A 20,461-nucleotide genomic window follows, 5' to 3' on the forward strand; every position below is an offset into this window, starting at 1 on the left:
AAGTGGAAGAAACACAACATGTTTGCATCTACACACATCATTTTTAGAAAAAAACAATGGGAGATAAGAAGGCACGGGAGATTTCCTTTTCACGTGATTCATACTTTTACCAGGTGTGTATATATATATATTTAAATTCATTAAAATATATATATTTATATATGTTTAATAATATATATGTTTAAATATGTTAAAATATATGTTTATATATGTTTAAATATATATATTTTTTAATTGGTAACTAAATATATAAAAATACATATATACATATATTTCTTTAAATCAGTAACTATGTTAATAACTTCTCTCAAAAAAGTCACTCATTTTTCATAATTCACTGGTTTAAAGAGTATTTCTTGCACTCATCACTCCAGTCATTTCAGACGAAAGAGGAAAAACACACACGAATATCCCTGCGTCGGAAATCCACTGGGAGGAGGAAGATGAAACACAGATAGAAAAAAAGATACAATGCTAGATGGCAATAAAGGCTCTGGAGAAAATAAAGACGGGGAAAAACATATGGGCTGCAGGCTATGTGGGCTCAGGTTTAAATGTTAGATAAGAACAAGCAGGAAGAAAATGTCCCAGCCAGAGCCAAGAACAAGGGCAAAGACCCTGAAGAGAAAATATGCTGAAATATTCCAGGAACAGCTGGAGGACAGTGTGGCGAGAGAACTGAACAAGGTCTCATGTCAGGAAATGAGAGCAGGGAAGGAGCATGGTGGAGCTGTGCAGGATCAATTGGTCAAAGAGCAAAGGGAAAAATAGGAAAAATCAGTCAGGAACTTATTGCAACAAGTGAGGCAAGATATATAGAACTTGGGTCTGTGGAGGTGATGAACATTTCGGATTCATACTTCTAGGAGAGTGGACAGATTTTGCTGGTGGACTGGATTTGAGGTGTGAAAAAAAGAAGAGGAGTTAAGGATGAATCCAAAGATTATGGCCTGAGCAACCAGAGGGATGAAATTTACCAATTCCTACAATGTGAAAGACTGTAGGAGAAACAGGTTTGGAAAGGCAGATAAGACTAGTTATTTGACCAAATACTTTAAATTTGAGATGCTTATTTGATACTAAAATGGAAATGTTAAGGAAATTGGAGAAGCCCAGCATTTAGGCATTAAGGTGAGAGGAATGTACTAAAGATATAAATTTGGAACAGTCAGAGTGTGTGTGTGTGTGTGTGTGTATATATATTTATTTAAAGGCATGAGGCTGGATGAGAAACCACTCAGTGAGTGTAGGTAGAGGAAAGAGAAAGTCTGAGGATTAGGCCCTGAGTCCAGCTCAGCAAAGAAGGCTGGGGAGGAATGGCCAAGAGGATGGAAGATTCCAGAGTGCTGCTACCTGGACACAAATTCAGATAAGTTTTTCAGGCCAGGCACGGTGGCTCATGTCTGTAACCCCAATACTTTGGGAGGCTCGGGCGGGTGGATTTTTTGAGCCTAGGAGTTCAAGACCAGTCTTGGAAACATAGGGAGACTCCATCTCTAAAAAAAAAAAGGTGGGAGGATCACCTGAGCCTGGGAGGTTGAGGCTGCAGTAGCTGTGATAATGCCACTGTACTACAGCCTGGGTAACAGAGCAAGACTCTATCCGGAAAAAAAAGATTTTCAAAGAGGAGGTAAACAACTGTTATGAAATACTGCTAAATCAATTAAGATGATAACTCAAAATAGGTTATGAGTCATTTGGCAAGAATGAAGTTCTGATGACATTGACAAAAGCAGTGTTTGAGAAATGATGGGACTAAAATCTGACTTGAGTGGATTCAAAGAGAGAAAAGAAAAAGGAAAATGAAGTAAGCTAATAGAGACAACTGTAATCAAGGAAATTAACAGTCAAAAGAAGCAGAGTATTAGGGTCCCAACTGAAGAGGCATTTGAGATCAAGAGGGTGTTTTTGTTTTTGTTTTTTTAAGACAAGAGAAATATATGCTGATGTGAGTCTTCTAGGAGAAAAAGAGAAATAAATAGTACAGGAAGGAGGAGGAGAACTGAATTGCTGGGATGGTGTCCCAATTAGGTGAAAGGGAACAGAAACTAGTGTGCAAATGAAAAGATGACATATGGGAGCTTAGATAGTGCCATTCACAGCAACAGGTGGGGCAGCAGATAATTAGAGCAAAGACTGTGTTGCTCATAGGACCTTCTCAGATCACACATGCTCTGTATTGTAAGCCAAATGGTATCCCCTGTTGGCCACTACTTTGGGACACAAATGCTCCATCAATCAAGGAAATTGGGTGTTTGTATCACCAAAAAATTAGTTCGTTTCCTGAGAACTCCTTAATCTTTGTACAGAGAGTAAGGTATAGAGTAAACATCACTCCAATCCCACTTAACCCAAACCCAAGACTTTCAAAATTCAAAAGTGCATAAAAACATTCTAACATCTTGAAAACCTCAGTGGAATTAAATGCGAAAGCACTGTATTTTCTCTAAGAAGACTGAAGAAGCTACAGTCTCTTCAGAGGCAGACAGAAAAAGTGGGAAGATGAGGGCAGAGAAACAAAAGAGATCTACCTACAAAAATGTAGAAAAATCCAAAATGCACTAGAACTAATGCCTTTACTGAAGAAAACTGGGTATGATATATACGTAGAAAGAAAGAAGGGTTATATAATACTAGATATAAATGTTTATCCAGAACATACAAATTATTCTTATAAATTGATAATACAAAGACCAAAACTTAATCATACTATGCGTGACTAGAAAACAAGTGTTAACATTTATCAAAATAATATTTCTAGAAAAATATAAATTTCAAACATTGACTCAATTAATAGCATAAAATCTAAATGAACTATAATTTTGGAATATACTAAAAGAGTTCATAAAATTCTAAAATTTCCAAAATTCACAATTTAGAATTCATAAAATATTCCAAAATTCAAGTTCTAAAACACATATTACTAATAAAATAAATGTAATTAATTATATTCAGTGTATTAATGAAATATGTTAATAAACAGAGAAACAGAGGTTGGAGTGTATAGGACCTCTGTACTAGCTGCAATTTTTTTGTAAATTTAAAAACATTTTAAGTTCATTTTTAACAACATTTTAAAAAATTAATACTTTCTTGATAATCAATAATGAGTTAGAAAATAAAATGAACTATAAAAGTCTAATTATCCAAATAAGTACTCAGGAATAAACATAGCTAAAATTAGTGATCTAAGCAAAACAAACAAACAAACAAACAAACAACAACAATCCCCAGAACTGTACCGATACATAAAACTAGAAACTACAAATAAATGTTTTTTTATAAGAAAAGAACTTGACAGAAAGTACTAGTGACATATTTTCATGTTTTTAAAAAAGGTCAAAGTTATTCAATGTTTTCTTATCTCTCATATAACTGCAGTTGGGAAGTGAGGGCTGCGCAAGATATGTGGAAATTATTCTAATGCACTGATCATGCAAGAACAGAGGTACCAATAATGAGATGATATGCACAGAAATCATTTTAAAGTATTGTTAGTTGTTTATCATTTTCAACTAAAAACAGCTTTGTCCTTGTGATGAAAAACTGCATCTCTATATCAGCAATTCCAGAAAATATACATTATCATAAGAGCGATAAATTATATCATATCTTTATTTAAAGTATATTTCCCCATATATAATACAAATAATCCTTATCTTTAGTTTCAAAGTGGATAAGGAGGTAGATGTCTTCAATTCATCATTCCCGTTCTCTCACAGATATATTGTCAGATTAGCTGTAGCGAATTCTTGATGTTTAAATAACTGTCATTTATACATTTCCAAAATGTAGGAATAAATCCTTTTCAAAAAGAACTGTTAAGTAGGTCAGTCTAGATCTTGAATTAGCCATACATTTCTTGTAAGTCCATTTTACTATAAATGCTGATACCTTCCAAAGACACATTGGAAACACTCTTTTTAAATCACTGAATTTTTAAATCGCTGAATTTTGTTATTTCAAAAAGTTTTCATAAAAATATCAAATACCAACTTTTCATAAATATCACTGTAAAAGACTTTTGCATGAATTGAAGCCACTAGTTATCAACAGCTAACATACTAAAGGGATCTGTAAAATAAACAATAATAAAATTCAAAGACAGGAAACACATTAGAAAAATAAAGGTTTGACAAAGCAACATACAGAAGGAAAATTCTATATGGTTAACAGATATTTGGAGAAATTCTGATGAGTAAGTAGAGCCACGCAATTGAAATGATAATGAATATGTGCTCTCAGCTCAGATTAGACCAACCCATAAAAATTCCACTGTTCATAAATTAACTGTCATAAAGTCCTTAAAATAAGTTATTTAAGGACACTCTTTGCATCACTGATTATGGCATCAGGGATCTGACCATAATGTAGGTGGCCATCACTAAATATGTAAATATGTAAGAAAGTAAATATGTAAATTGTAGTGGATCTATACTATAGTATATATTAGTGTACATAGAGCAACAGGGCCAGCAATTCTGTTGCTAAGTGGTTAAGAGAATAAAATCTATAGCACAATAGCATTTATGTAAATTTAAAAATGTCTAACAGCATTATGCATTTGACAAGGATATACACATAGGCCATTGTGTTTTGTTTGCTCTCAAGTCCATTCCTCATTCTTCCACCTTTAGGCTGCATTTCCATGGTCCCTTGCCAACTACCTTCTGGTTAGGTTTGACTAATGGAAGCTCTGTTTGGACTTGAGGAAGAGACAGAGAAAGAGAATCAAGGTACTATTTCCTTTCTTTTTCTCTCCTCCCTTCTACCCCATCTCCCTTCTCCCTCTCCCCTTCTCTCTTCTCTCTTTTCCCTTCTATTCCCTCATCTCTCTTTCCTTCTCCTCTCCTGTCTTGTGTGGGCATTTTTTAGCAGTTGTCATATCTTCTCCATGGTTGCAGCTCTTTACCAGACATGTCCTATTTCTGTGGCCGTAACTCCTACAGAGCAACTCCTGACATGGTTCTAGAACCTGTAAGATTTCCCTGATATTTGGATTCTGTTGCATACCATCCCTTTTCCAGTGTCACCCCAGCCCCAAGGGACTGTAGTGATCTCTTGCTGTCATCTTCCTTAGTGGTCTCCTCCTACCACTCTCTGATGAGCTTCACCATCCTGCTTTTCTTCCCAACTTTTTAGCCACTGGTTTAACTAACTCTTTAGGTTTAACTTTTTTTACCTGAGATACTAGAGTGGTTTGTTTTCTGATTGGATTCTAACAGATGTAGTATCAGATATTGGGAGTGGTCTCAGGCAACACACTGTAAAATGGGATACTGAAATTGGGAAGTTCATCTGCTTAACCTTAATAAGGTGATAACTTATTTACAGATGGAAACTGAAATAATGGTATTCTGTGACAGGCAGAGGCATTATGGGCATAGCACAAACACTCTTCATAAATATTTTCTCACTTTTTTATTTCCTAGCAATAATCCTAATCATAAGTTAGGATAAAACCTAATTATTCTCCTGGAATAATAAGTTAAAAGTTCCTTTTTAGTAACACTGTTTCCAGTTCTATCCATATATTATATATTACTGCACAGTTTCAATCATATTTTCCTCAAATTTTCAATGAGAAAAAAATATCTTGGGGAGTTTACTAGTAAGATGGTAATGTGAGTGAATACTTTTGCACAAACACAGTCATAACCAGTGCCTAATAGAAATAGGAGAAAACCAGTAAAAAAGACCAGAAACTTGGAGTAATGCCATCCCCACGTGAGAAATGCTCAGCAAATTTTGCACAGAGCAGATGGAACCAATCCTAAGGGGCCCTACAGGATGGATGCAAAACTCTCCATTCTATGAAAGAGACAGATGCTATAAAAAAAGTCAACCACCGCTGACACCTCTCAGAACAGGGAGCAAATGAACCCTAAGGCAGAGAAGACACTCTAGGTTGGTCTAGCAGGGCTTCTTCCCTCTGCAGATGCTACCTTTTTCGTGACCCTGGACCCATCATCCTTAGGTCAAGTTCTCTCAGAAGCAGACCTTGAGTGCAGACAAGGGATTGTTCTCAAAAGGAAACAATAAGAACAAGCGAGAAGGGGCTAGATAAGAAAAGAAAAAGCCAAGCAAGGGTACAAATCCAGGGAAAGTTCTAGTTTCCACTCCATCTTTGTACAGACTTGAAACAGAGTAGCTAGGCCACTGTACCCTCACATTAGTGACACCTCACAAGAGTGAAGGGAAAATAAAAAAACTGCCAAGTACTTACCCGCATTCTCCAGGAAAGAGAAAGCTTATATGTCCAAGGACAAGCTACTGAGGGTCTCAATTGGCGTTGTTAGCAGCCAAGGGTGCAGAAATGGGGATGGCAGCAAGAGCTGGGAAAGGGGACCCAGGGGAACAGGGTGGGGTACTAGCAGAGCTCATAGCCCTCCCCTCCAGCGGGCAGATCTCAGAGCTGCCGACTCCAAAGTAGGGTCAGTGTGGAATTCTCTTTCTTTCCTCTTATTAATGGAAGAAATTGTTCACACATCACACTAATTTCCAAAAGAAGAACATTTCAACTCTTGCTTGTATACAATATTGAGGAAAACAAAACTCCATCTATAGGAATAAAATGATAAACCTTTGGCAATTACTGATTGATATTCACAACAAAACTCAAAATGACACTAAACAAATAAAATGAAAGCGACTGGTGATAAAGGAGGAATAATATGGAATCAGTAAAGAATATGGCCAAATTAAAAATACAATGGGAACATTAAATTTAAGATGAAATCACGAAAACAATTCACTCAGTGGAGCAGAAGACAGATTGGAAAAAACATATAAAGTTTTCAGATATGAAGGATGAAAGAATTAGAGAAATGAAAAACATGGAGGACAAAAGAGTTAGATCCAATCAGGATATTGGGATTAGCAGGTAAAGAAGGAATAATAAATAATTACATAAAATGCACTTGAGGTGAATTAAGACTCAGTCAGGTACACCATGCAAAAATAAATACAAAAAAAAAAAACTAGTATCAAGGAGAAGAAGAAAAGCAGTCCAAAAAGTACACAACAAAACACAAACAAATCAAAACGGACTTCTTGCAAATAAAAAGAGTTAAAATACTTCAGGCACAAAATGAGAAGTTTCTAAAGCATTTTTGCTTTTTGTAGGAGGAGAACTATCATGACCTCGCTAATTTTACTTGGACAAGTTTGTCTCATTCACAAAACAAAAAGTCATCTTCAGGTATGAAAAAAGAAAACATAATCCTCAGGTCTCCTTGGTTTCCAAATTGTTAAATATATAAATCAACCAATATAGATGAAAGAAAGAGCAGATGAGTTGTGACACTAAAGGAATTGTACTGAACATTAAAATAATCTAACCATGAGTTAAAATGAGTGTTAAAATATTTACAAAACCATGCAAATGTAAAAAATCTTTAAAGAGATATTGTGAAGGAAAATATCTCCCTTACATTCAAGATTATATCAAAAAATAAGTATCAGAGGTAAGATTACATAAAAGCATGCTTCAGTATCATCTCACACAGATGGGGTTTGGGTTAGTAGAGATTAACCAGCCCAATTTCATTCCTAACCCTAAATAAAGTTCAGACATAAGGATTTCCTTTTCTTTTAACCACCATTAAAATAAAATCAAATGACATTTCAAATCACTAAAATAAGAAAAAAGTTAGCCATATGGCAGAATATGTGGGGAAGGAACAAGAACACATACAACTATGGACTGAAATATTCTTCATATATTACAAATCATTCCCTTATGGCGGATTTAATGACTTGAGGACAGTCTCATGACTTAACATCAAGGTGCATAGCTATTTATAAAATTCTTCGTCAACTTTGTAAAAATAAATCATATACACATAGAAAACAGAAACAACACCAAGCCATTTAGCTTTCTTATTACAAGAATTATGAGAAATTACTTTTCTTTACATATTTATATATCTGAAATTATCAGAATAAAAATATTTTAAACACTTATTTTTTCTTGTCCAGCATTAAATCAGTTAGAATATGTAATTTATATTATGCATTGATTAATTTGAATAGAATGTATTATGCAAAGACAGAAAACAAGTGACTAACTTTAAAAAAGAAAGATTTTTCCTGTATTTTATAAATCTGAAAAAACAAGTATGTTTCCTATGTGACAACAAACAGTAGATGTATATTCCCTGATACGCCTAAAGGAAAAACATGCAGACATCATAGTAACTTGTGTGGCAGATTAAAGATGCCCATGATTTCACAAGGTGCTGTCTATGTTCCTGTCCCTTGATTCCGGGTGGGCTCTTCAACTGCTGTAATCCACAGAATACAATCAAAGACTCACTATGTCTTTTCCTGGTTGCTTCTACATCCTGTCTCTTGCAACACTTGCATTTGCATCCCAGTCCCCACGGCACAAGAAGCTCAAACCACATGAAGAAGCTATGTGTCGAACAGGTACTCTAGCCAAAAGCCTCAACTGAGTCCTGAGATGACACCTGCATCAAATGCTAGCCATTTGGACGTCCAACATCGTGTGTATACACCTCATGGAGGCCTTGATTCGGCCCCAGCCCCACCCACATATGACTGCAAATCATGGGAGACTGCAAGCAAGAAGTGCCCAAAGAATAGTGAGAGGTAAGTTTTTTTAAGTCACTAAGTTTTGGGATTTCTTTTTTAAAGTAGCAGTAGGTAACTGGAACAATATAAGTGGATACAATTGTGTGTGTGTGCATGCACGTGTGTGTGTGTGTGTGTGGTAGTAGGTAGGAAAAAAAATTTTACCAAGTAAATTTTGGCAAGACTTATGATAGGGTCCTTTGTTGTAAACAGCTATGAGTTGAAATATAATAGCAACATTGTCCCTCAAAGATTCAGCAAACAAATACACTATTATAATCTCCATTTTCAAAGACAGAAATACATTGCATTAAAATTGAATCTCAGAATCAAAGAGAGAAATAATTATATCTAAGGAAAACCCAATATATATATTTACTGAGTTTGTACTACATGCAAAGTACTCCTTTGCATTTTTTAAATGTTTGTGTCTCAGAAACTTGTCAGTTTCTGAAAATCTATAAAAAGAAAGAAATAAATAAAATCTATAAAAAGAAATGTTATGTTTCTGTTTCCATAAGTTATATTGGCAATAAACCATCTTTCTTAGAATGCAAGCTTCTTTAAATACCATTATCAAGATATTTAACACTTTTGCTCAGAACTGACAAATAAACATGTATTTTGCTTAAGGCATAGTGCACAGCTAATTAATATTAAAAATAATAAAGAAAGAAATAAAACTAACCTGGGCCATTTAAATACTGTGTAAGTGAACAGTGTAGTCGAACAATTATAGGTTCTGTTCGAATTACTTCCCAAGCCACAGCAATCTCCTCCTGCACAAATATATTTAAAAGATGAATTAATCATTTTTTAGAGTTCAATATGAAAAAAAAACACACAAACTTTTAAAATTTGTGTTCGCAAAATGCATATAACATGAAGGCCTATAAGTTATCTCAAAACCCACCGTTGCGTGAAAATATTGGCCTTCTATGTGTGAGAACTAAAAATGAACACTTAAAATATAACAAAGTATTATAAAAGCCCATAAATTTCAGATAACATTAGAAAAAACAATGCAAATATATATGTTTATAAAACCTCTGCTTCTTTGACAATCACAGCAATTCTTCACAAAGCACCTTAACAGTCAATATGTAACTAATAGTATTAGAAGACAACTAAAAATTAAATTTCTCCCCAAAATAAAATAAATGTATTTTAAATGCACCATTCATATTACATAAAATTGATACTTACATCAAGAAAGCTAACATCGATATGCAGATCAATATCTACATCATCAATGGCTCCATATTCCCTGAAAGCAAAAATTAATGATTTTTTTCATTTTAATGATGCTTAAAAGATGGTGTGTGTTAGGTTATTTTATTTAAAATTTTAAATCACTAATTCTCATCCTTGATTTTGACAAATAGCTCACATCCAACTGTAGATATGAAATAACTAATAATCTAGTTGGACTGTCATTTTTCTGTTTATACCACATAGATATCTTTCTATTGTCTTGTACACGCACATGCATACATAAAATCAAGAGTTGCTTGGTTCATAGTTTTAAATATTCCGTTTTCTGTGGCAAATTAGTCAATCTTCCCATATGACTGCTTTGTTTTCACTACACTCTCTGAGGATAAGGAGCTGCTTCTGAAGGCAAGAAAGGAGTTTATGACATGAGGAAGGAGTGTGGGGAAGACACACAATAATGCGCCCATAATTTTTCCTTCTAGTTAGGCATCAGTGGTTCAGAAGCCAATCTAAGTGTTCTGCCACTTAAATGTCAGTGTTTTGATGGGCAGCTCTAAGAGTCTCATATTTAAAAAAAATAAAAAAGTAACTGTAGTGTATTCTACAGGAAGGAATTATGAAGACCAACTTTTCTACAGTGCAGGTACTGCCATGAACCAGCATACTTCTTGAGCAAATGAAAGAATATAAAAACAAGTTTTAATATTCTCCATATATACATGTCTGTATTTTTTATATTCTTATAAAACTTTGAAGTTACAAATGCTATACATAGTGAGAGATAAAAACCACAGAAATAACTGAAATGATAAAAGTTAATGACCAATATTTACTCAGCACTGATGTGCCAGAAATTGTTCTAAAGATCTTACATACATGTGATAATTTAATACAGTACTCACAAAACACCTAAGGTACTACTGCCATCTCCACTTTATAGATGCATAAATTGAGGCCCAGAGTACTAAAGTAACTTATCCATCATCACTCTATAGCAGAGCTGAGACTTGAATACATGTATTTTAGTTACTATTCAAGAAACTAGTACTTTGTGTTCAAAACCAGGTCAAGCACTAATGGATGATCTCATTAGGTCTGCATCACAGCCTTGTGAGGTGGATAATATTATGACATTCATTTTGCCGATGAGAAAATTAAGATTTAAAGATGTGAAAAAAGTTGCCAAATGAAAAATAAGTTAGTGGGGAAGTCAGGAATTGAATATATGTCCAACTCTAAAACTGTGTAAAGTATGGTATCTGGCATATAGTTAAGTACTCACTAAAAATTTATGTCTATTATGTATTCAAGTAATAGAATTATAACACATAATTGTGGCACTTTATAGAGTTCAGAGAAGAAACTTTTAATGACTGAATAATTTTATGTGATTTAATGAATAAAGGAATCTAGGGGATCTTTTTGCTTTCTAATATAAATGACCAAAAACCAAAGCATATTAGAATATAAAGTAGCCTCTGTGCTTTCTCCATTCTCCTTTAAAAATACATTAAAACATTGAGCACATTTGCAACTTTTATGAAATTATACTCTTATTCTTTCATGGTTAATATCTTTAAATGTTACATAAAGAAAGGGATAAAAATGATTTGCATAGGTATTCCTTTTTAAAAACCATCAAAGCATCATAACATCTGTGCTTTGCAAACTATTTTCAAACTATTCTAAAAATTTGAAGAGGAAGGAATTCTTCCAAACTTGTTTTATGAGGCCAGCACTACCCTGATACCAAAACCATACAAGGAAACAACAACAAAAGAAAACTACAAGCCAATATTCCTGAAGAATACAGATGCAAAAATCCTCAACAAAGCAAACTGAATTCAATAGCACATTAAAAAAAACCATACACCATGAGCAAGTAGGATTCATCCTAGAGAGTACAAGATGATTCAACATATGCAAATCAATAAACATGATACATCACATTAACGGAATCATGAAGAAAATATTATGATCATTTCAACAGACAAAAGGCATTTGATAAAATTCAACATCACTTCATGATGAAAACTCTCAACAAATTAGCTATAGAAGGAATATAACACAATAGAGGCCAAATTTACAAACCTACAGCTGACATCACATTGAATAAGGAAAAACTCAATGCTTTTCCTCTAAAATACGGACCAAGACAAGGATGCCCATCTTTACCAATCTTATTCAACCCAGTACTGGATGTCCTAGCCAGACCAATCCGGCAAGAGAAAGAAATAAAGGATATCCAATTAAAAAAGAGGACGCCAAATTGTTCCTGTTTGTGGATGATATGATCATACATATATAAAACTCTAAAGACTCCACCAAAAAAAACTGTAAAACTAATAAACAAATTTAGTAAAATTGCAGGATACAAAATCAACACACAAAAAAATCAGTAGTGTTTCTGTAGACCACAAATGAACTATCTGAAAAATAAATGAAAAAACAAATCTTATTTACAACAGCTATGAAAAATAAAATATATAGGAATAAATTAAACCAAGGAGGTGAAAGATTTCTACAATAAAAAATATAAAACATTAATGAAATAAATTCAACAGGACACAAAAAATGCAAAGATAATTGCTTGTTTACGGATGGAAGAATATTATTAAAACATCCATACTCTAGCCAAAGCAACCTACAGATTCAATGCAATCCCTGTCAAAATATCAATGACATCCTTTACAGGAATAGAAAAAAAATCCTAAAATTCACATGAAAGCACAAAAGACCCCAAATAGCCAAGGCACTGAGCAAAAAGAACAAAGTTGGAGACATCACAATACCTTACAAAGCTATAGTAACCAAAACAGCATGGGACCAGTGTAAAAATAGACATGTAGACCAATGAAACAGAATAGAGAACACAGAAATACATCCATACACTTAAAACCAACTGATTTTCAACAAAGGCTCCAAGAACACACCTTGAGGAAAGGGCAGTATCTTCAATAAATGGTGCTGGGAAAACTGTCCATGCACAAGCAAAAAAATGAAACTAGACCCCTATCTTCATATACAAAAATCAACTTAAAGTGGATTAAAGATTTAAATGTAAGACCCAAAAATATAAAATTACTGGAAGAAAATATAGGGAAAATGCTTCATGGCATTTGTCTGGCCATGGATTTCTTGAATAAGAATTCAAAAGCACTAATAACAAAAGCAAAAATGGACAAATGGGATTACATCAAACTAAAAAGGAAACAACACAGTGAAGAGACAACCTACAGAATGGGCGAAAATATATCTGCAAGCTATGCATCTCATGAGAGGTTTATATCAGTAATATATAAGGAACTCAAACAGTTCAAGAACAAAGACAAACAAACTAATAATCTGATCTTAAAAGGGGCAAAGGTCAGGCGTGGTGGCTCATGCCTGTAATCCCAGCATTTTGGGAGGCCAGGTGGGGCAGGTCTACTGAGGTCAGGAGTTCAAGACCAGCCCAGCCAACATGGCGAAACCCCATCTCTAATAAAAATTCAAAAAATTAGCCAGGTGTGGTGGCACACACCTGTAGTCCCAGCTACTCAGGAGGCCAAGGCATGAGAATCGCTTGAACCCAGTAGGCAGAGGTTGCAGTGAGCCAAGATCGCACTACTGCACTCCAGCCTGGGTGACAGAGTGAGACTCTGTCTCAAAAATAAAAATAAAAGGCAAAAGACCTGAATGCGCATTTCTCAAAAGACATACAAATGGCCAACAGGTACATGAAAAAAATGTGCAACATCACTGATCATCAGGGCAATGCAAATAAAAACCACAGTGAGATATCACTTCGCTCCAATTAGAATGGCTGTTAGCAAAAAGATAAAACATATAACAAATGCTGATGTGGATGTGGAGAAAAGAGAATCCTTTTGCATTGCTGGTGGAAATGTAAAGTGGTATAGCCATTATGGAAAACAGTATGAAGATTCCTCAAAACATTAAAAATAGAACTACCACATGACCCAGCAGTTCCACTATTGGGCAATTAACCAAAGGAAATGAAATCAGTCTGTCCAAGAGACATCTGTGCCCCCATGTATACTGCAGCACTATTCACAACAGCCAAGATGCAGAATTAACCTAAGTGTCCATTATTAGATGAATGGATAATGAAATGTGGTACATATACACAATAAAATACTGCTCAGCCATAAAAATGAAGGAAATCCTGCCATTTGCAGCAACATGGATGAACCTGGGGGACACTGTGTTAAGTAAAGTAAGCCAGGAAAAGAAAGACAAACACTGCATGGTCTAAGTCATTTGCAGAATCTAAAAAAAGCTGATCTCATAGTAGTACAGAGTAGGCTACCAGAGGTTGGGAAGCATAAAGGGAAAGATGATGAAGAGGAGAAATTGGTCAATGAATACAGTATCACAGTTCAATAGGAGAAATAAGTTATAGCAGAGTAGAGTGACTATGGCAAACACTAGTATAATATATATTTCAAATTAACCAGAAGAAAGGATTCTTGATGTTCTCACCACAAAAAAAGATCAGTGTTTGTGGTGATGGATATGCGAAACACCATCATTTAACCATTACATAACGTATATATGTATTGAAACATCACATCGTAAACCACAAATCTGTACAATTATTGTGTGTCAATTAAAAATAAAATTTTAAAAATTGTGTAAAGCACAGTATCTGGCACTAAATAAAAATTTCAATCGACTATTCAAGTAATAAAATATAATCCCTTTTGTAGGGTTCAGAGAAGAAATCTGTACTGATTAAATGATTTTATGTAATTTAATGAGAAAGGGAATGTGGGAGATTTGTTTGCTTTTTGATATCTATGATCAAAATAATGTCAGCATATCCAAATATAAGGTAGTCTGTGTGCTTTCTCTGTCCTCTCCTTAAAAATATATTACAACATTGGTCGGGCGCAGTGGCTCATGCACTTTGGGAGGCTAAGGTGGGTGGATCACTTGAGGTCAGGAGTTTGAGACCAGCCTGACCAACATGGTGAAACCCTATCTCCACTAAAAATACAAAATTAGCTGGGTGTGGTGGCAAATGCCTGTAGTCCCAGCTACTTGGGAGACTGAAGAAGGAGAATTGCTTGAACTCAGGAGGTGGAGGTTGCAGTGAACCAAGATCGTGCCATTGCACTCCAGCCTGGGCAACAAGAGCAAAACTCCATCTCAAAAACTAAATAAATGCATATATATCTCTCTGTGTGTGTGTGTGTGTGTGTGTGTGTGTGTGTGTGTATATATAGAGAGAGAGAGAGGGGGGCACATTTCCATTTTTAAGGAAATTGCACTTTTTATTCATGGTAATATTTTTAAAGGTTACATAAATAAATGAATAAATATTTACATAGGAATTAATTTTTTAAAACCGGCAAAGCATCAATAATGTCTATACTACATGATAAACATTAATCTTAAAGGATAAGATTATGTGCAAATTTCGATATGAAAGTATACAGAAAGTACGACAAGAATAAGAGCCAAGCAAATGAATACTTTTATCTCTGCCTTTAGTTCAGGGTACAGCAAACATTTTCTGTGAAGATGAAGACAGTAAATATTTTAGGATTTTCAGGCCACATACAGCCTCTGTTGCATCCATCTTTCCTGTCTTTCTTTCTTTTTCTTTTTTCCTTTCCTTTTCTTTTCTTTCTTTCTTTCTCTCTCTCTCTCTCTTTCTTTCTTTCTTTTCTTTCTTTCTTTTTTCTTTTTCTTTCATTTCTTTCTTCTTCTTTCTCTTTCTTTCCTTCCTTCCTTCTTTCTTTCTCTTTCTTTTTCTTCCTTCTTTCCTTTCACTTTATCTCTCTCTTTCTCCTTCCTTCCTTCCCTCCCTCCTTCCCTCCCCCCTTCCTTCCTCTCTCTTTCTTTCTCTTTCCTTCCTCTCTCTTCCTCTCTTCCTCCCTTTCCTTCCTTTCTTTCTTTTCTTTCGTTCTTCTCTGCCTCCCTCTCTCCTTCTTTCCTTCCTTCCCTCCTTCCCTTCTTTTCCTTCCTTCCTTCCTTTCTTTCCTCTCTCTTCCTCCCTCCCTCACTCCCTCCTTCCTTCCTTCCTCTCTTTCTTTTTCGTTCTTTCTTTCTTTCTCCAACCCTTTTAAAAAACAAAACCATTTATAGTTCACAGGACTCTTCAAAACAAACCTCACAGCCCAATTGTTGTAATTTGAATGACCCTGAACACTGGCAAATATTTAATAAATAAAATAGATCCGATATCCATTGTGAGGCATGTAAAAAGAAAGAGCCACTAAACTGAACAATGAGGAAGGATGATGAATGATGTTTAAGAAAAGTTTCGGTGTGTGAAGAGGCCCTGTCTACAACCACACTTCACTAACATAAGTTAATCCTAAGAAAATAGTAACAAATATATTCAAAGTCTTACCTACAGCCATGTGTGTAAGAGCAGAAATTGAGAAAATAAATATAGAATAATAAGGAAACAGTTAAGTAAACTATAGCATGTTGTTAGGAGAAAAAATTACCCATTAGTGAAGGAGTCAATACAAAAATATTCATATCCTGGGGGAAATGCTGCAAATATACTGACAAGCAGATTACCAAAAAAGCATGGAAGCTAAAATGATATTTTTAAGAAAATAGAAATAGGAAAATCAAGAGTAAAAACAGTACTTATATATCAACTCTAAATTGTGTGTAAAACTTATTTTATGAAAAATGTTATGATTTTCTAAAAACATATGCCTACTTTTTCTGGTTAAAAAGGTAATAAAGGCTCATTATATAAAATGTGAGAAATTTTTAAATGCACAAAAATAATCTGTCTTATCACCATATGGACATAATTCTTTTTGCTTATATCTCATTCCAGTCTCTTCCATGTATATAAGAATTATACAGTGTAATATATAAAGATTTCGATTCTGTTCTTTCACTTCTTCTATGATCAGCTGTTTTTCCCATATTGCATTATATTTTATATAATACAATACATAATTTTATAATATAATATATATTATAAAATTATGGATTTTATATAATATAAAATATATTATAAAATTATGGATTTTATATAATATAAAATTTTATAATGTTAAATTTTATAATTTTATACATAATTGCATAATAAAATATTTGGTTCCTTTTTATTTTTTTACAGTATAAATATTGGTAAATAGCAACTGGATAAAAAAATCTATGTGTATCAGTCTTCTCGTAGAATCACTTCTTGAATCATTGGCTTAAATAAACGTTATAACCATATTTGGGATTCTTGATGTATATTGTTTAACTACTGTCTTAAATGGCTACAATAACTTATAATTACACCAGCCAGTTTATCACCATGACCTTTTCTACATTCTCATCATCATCAGACATTTTTTTTTCTCCCATCTTTGCTGATTTTATGGGAGGAAAACATAAAACATTTTTTTTGAACTTATTTACATTAGCAAAACGCTGGTATGTTTACAGGCAGGAAGATTAAAAAATATATATCAGTATGACCCTTATCCACAACTGTTTTCTCCATAAATAGTTTTTCAGATTACTTCAATGGAATTTACCATAAAAGAATAATCAGAATGTGCATACATGCCTTTAAAACCACTTACATGTGAATTTGTAAGTATTTTGTATATGATTTCTTAAATGACGTTTTGGTTAAAAGTATCTTCCCAATTTCTAACGCTCCAAAAAAAGAAAATGAAGGGTTGCAAGTGTTCCTCTTCTTCACCATAGCAGAGCATGAATAAAGAATTTTAAGGAGGCAGAGGCCCTAAAGGTTTGCAATTAACTGGATTCTGTAGATGTAGATCTATAAATAGTTATACTTTTTTGTTTGTATGCCAAATTTCAAAGAATTTACAAATGACTCTATGTATATGCAAACCCATTTCCGTTGTGATGCCCTTTTTATATAATGCCAATAATTTCATATTTCTCACTCAGAGATTACAAAGCGTGATTACAGTTTGTCCAGATGCAGCGACCCAGTCATCAGGATTGCTTCTATATCTGAGTAACTTTCAGCGGCCCAGGATCTCATGAATAGCAAATGCAGAATCAAGTTGAATGCTTGAAATATGACTATAACTTGAATTGTGAAGCTAGATATCTGATTGTGTCCTGAATGTAGTATTCGATATATAATAACTCAAAATAATTTCATGTGCTGCCTATATTTCTTCACTGTGAAAAGATAACATCGAATTGGTGAATTTGAATTTTTTTAACATGAGGGAAACAATACAGAAATGATCTAATGAAATTGTTTCATTCTGGTCTGAAAAGAATGCCTCCACAAATGTTCTTTCCTGACATGTAGTGACACATTAAATTTGGGGTGAGCTACTCTTTTAATCTACATTTCTTGAAATCTGGTAATTTGATTTTGGATATTTAAATGTGACTTAGCTCATTTAAGCATATATGTATAAAGTTTTTTTTTCAATGAATGTGGACTTTTGAGCCACTGTGTTAGAATTCTTAGCAATTTGTTCTCCTATTTTTAATGGAACTACTCAAGACAATATCCTCACTCATGAGACATTCACATACACACTTACAATATATTAAAATTTAATATATTGGTCCTCCTTTATCTTTAAAGCTTCAGCTTATTCATTACACTGTTATGATGTTTTATAATGCAGCCTGATCAAAATCAGCAGTCATTGTGTTGGTTATGAAAATATATTTCAGATATCTAGCCTTCGTTTATTAACTGTATGGAAACACACATACATACACACACACACACACACACACACACACACACACGTGCATGCATGAAACTCTACCACATGTTCCTAGGAAGTAAGCCTCTATTACTACTTGGTTATTTCTTCTTTCAAAAACTGGATGGTTATATTTTGAGAAGACAGATATTTTGTGAAGATACATATACCTTCCCGTGTCATCTGAAACTCAACAGCTTGCATGTCTATCTCTGCATGCCTACTCATTGTGTGGTTTTTGCCCAGCGTGGGAGACATGTTTGTGAATGGGCCAAGAAATATGCAAACTCAGTAGTCAGGAAGAAATTCTGGCAGATTAAAGAATTTGCAAGACTGTATCCAAGGTAGCTATACATTTCTCTAAAGAACAACAGGGCTGAGAAAAATTTTAAAATTAGATCCAGATAAGAAAGGAAGCTCATGTAAAATTGTGCATAAGAGGTACAGTATAAACAACTGCTAGAACTCTGCAGTCAGCTTAACAATCCTCAGTTTTGCTAGGAGAAAGTCCTTGCGTTGGAAGTAGTGGTTAGTGTCTAGGATCTGAGCACCTAAAGCTTACATCTAGATTATGTCCCCGTGTTTGGGGAAAATGCTCTCTCCTTTCTTTCCCCTCTGTGCCTCCTGTCATCATTTCCCTGATTTTCAGAGTCAGACTGTTTTTATTCTTTGGCTTGGAGGCAGAGGGTGAAGACTTAATATGCTAGAAAGGAGATTACAAAACATTCAATCCAAGATCTTTTTTGATGAATGATATACATCTATGTAGGCTAAGGTATGTTGTGGTAACAAGCATTTTCAAAATCTCAGTGGCTCAACATGAAAAAAGATTTGCATCTCACTCTTACCTTATGGGTAATATAGAACTGGGGGTTAGGGTGGGGCAGCTCACTGTTGTCACGAAGGGGCCCAAGGAAGCAGAGCTGAGGGGACATGGGAACTAATACACTAGCACTTGGCTCACATATGACTGGCCAAAATTAGTGATATGTCCATGCCTAATATTAAAGAGTACAAGGAAATACAATCCTACCATAAGACCAGAACAGGAGAACCAGAAGATACGTAAGCAGTCCTACTGGCCACTACAAATGAAAATTTAGAAATTTAGAGAATTTAAAGCAGTGCATTCTGAGGTATGCACTTTTTTCTTTCCTTTCATTTACTGTTTTTGTTTTTTAAAGGAGATACATGTTTGGTGGGCATGAGTAACGTGATATAGGTTCCTCAAGCCACCCCAAATCATCAGAACGCTCGTTTCCCAAACATTATCCTCAAAAGGCCCGATTACAATTGTCTGTGCACAAAAAGTGATCGAAATAGTCACAACAGTTGACTGTTCACAACAGAACAGTCACAATAGAACAGTCACAATTTTAGAAGCTTCCAGCCTACATTAAGCATTAGTCACAATAAAAAGGTTAGACTATTACTCATATGACTTAAATTTTCTAAATGAAAGATGGCATGATCATAAGGCAAAGAATATTTTATATTAAATGGAAGTTTTAAATTTCACAAACTATCAGAATCATTTCTTTCCTAAACAAATATGAATTTTCTGATCTGTAATTCCCTTTCTAAAAATACTAATTTTAATTTATTTTCCAATGACACTGATCAATTTTATTTTCATAAATATATAGAGATACATTTTATGAAAAATACAAAATGTGTTTTGTTGAATGATTCAAGATGACACTTATTCAGACTGATCACAAAAGTTCATGTTGCCCCAAGACCTAACTCACTTCCTATACAAGAGAGTATAAATCAGAATTATCATCAATGTTTACATGTATGATTCAACAGCCAGTAGTAGGCTTTTGGATAGTATGGCGAGGTAGAATTGTCATTACCTACTTAAGTAATGTATCTATCATCACTCACTTTTTCTACACCTTCTTTCAGCCTTCTTTAAGAGGATTTTGCCTCAACAACCTCAGGATTTTGCCTAGGCAATCTCAGTT

At 34.3% G+C, this 20,461-nt stretch overlaps 1 protein-coding gene across 4 annotated transcripts in view; it reads right to left on the minus strand.

Moving 5' to 3' along the window:
• Positions 1–20,461, minus strand: part of PARP8 (poly(ADP-ribose) polymerase family member 8) — a 187,726-nt gene that overhangs the window by 64,497 nt on the left and 102,768 nt on the right. For all 4 annotated transcript variants that reach the window (XM_007972040.3, XM_007972032.3, XM_007972048.3 and 1 more), the window contains 2 exons: positions 9,802–9,862; positions 9,284–9,374 (listed from right to left, as the gene is read on the minus strand). In XM_007972040.3, coding sequence (XP_007970231.1) covers positions 9,284–9,374; positions 9,802–9,862 — 152 coding nt within the window. The remainder of the gene's footprint in view (positions 1–9,283; positions 9,375–9,801; positions 9,863–20,461) is intronic.

This window comes from Chlorocebus sabaeus, chromosome 4 (genome assembly GCF_047675955.1).
Source record: "Chlorocebus sabaeus isolate Y175 chromosome 4, mChlSab1.0.hap1, whole genome shotgun sequence".
Taxonomy (NCBI): domain Eukaryota; kingdom Metazoa; phylum Chordata; class Mammalia; order Primates; family Cercopithecidae; genus Chlorocebus; species Chlorocebus sabaeus.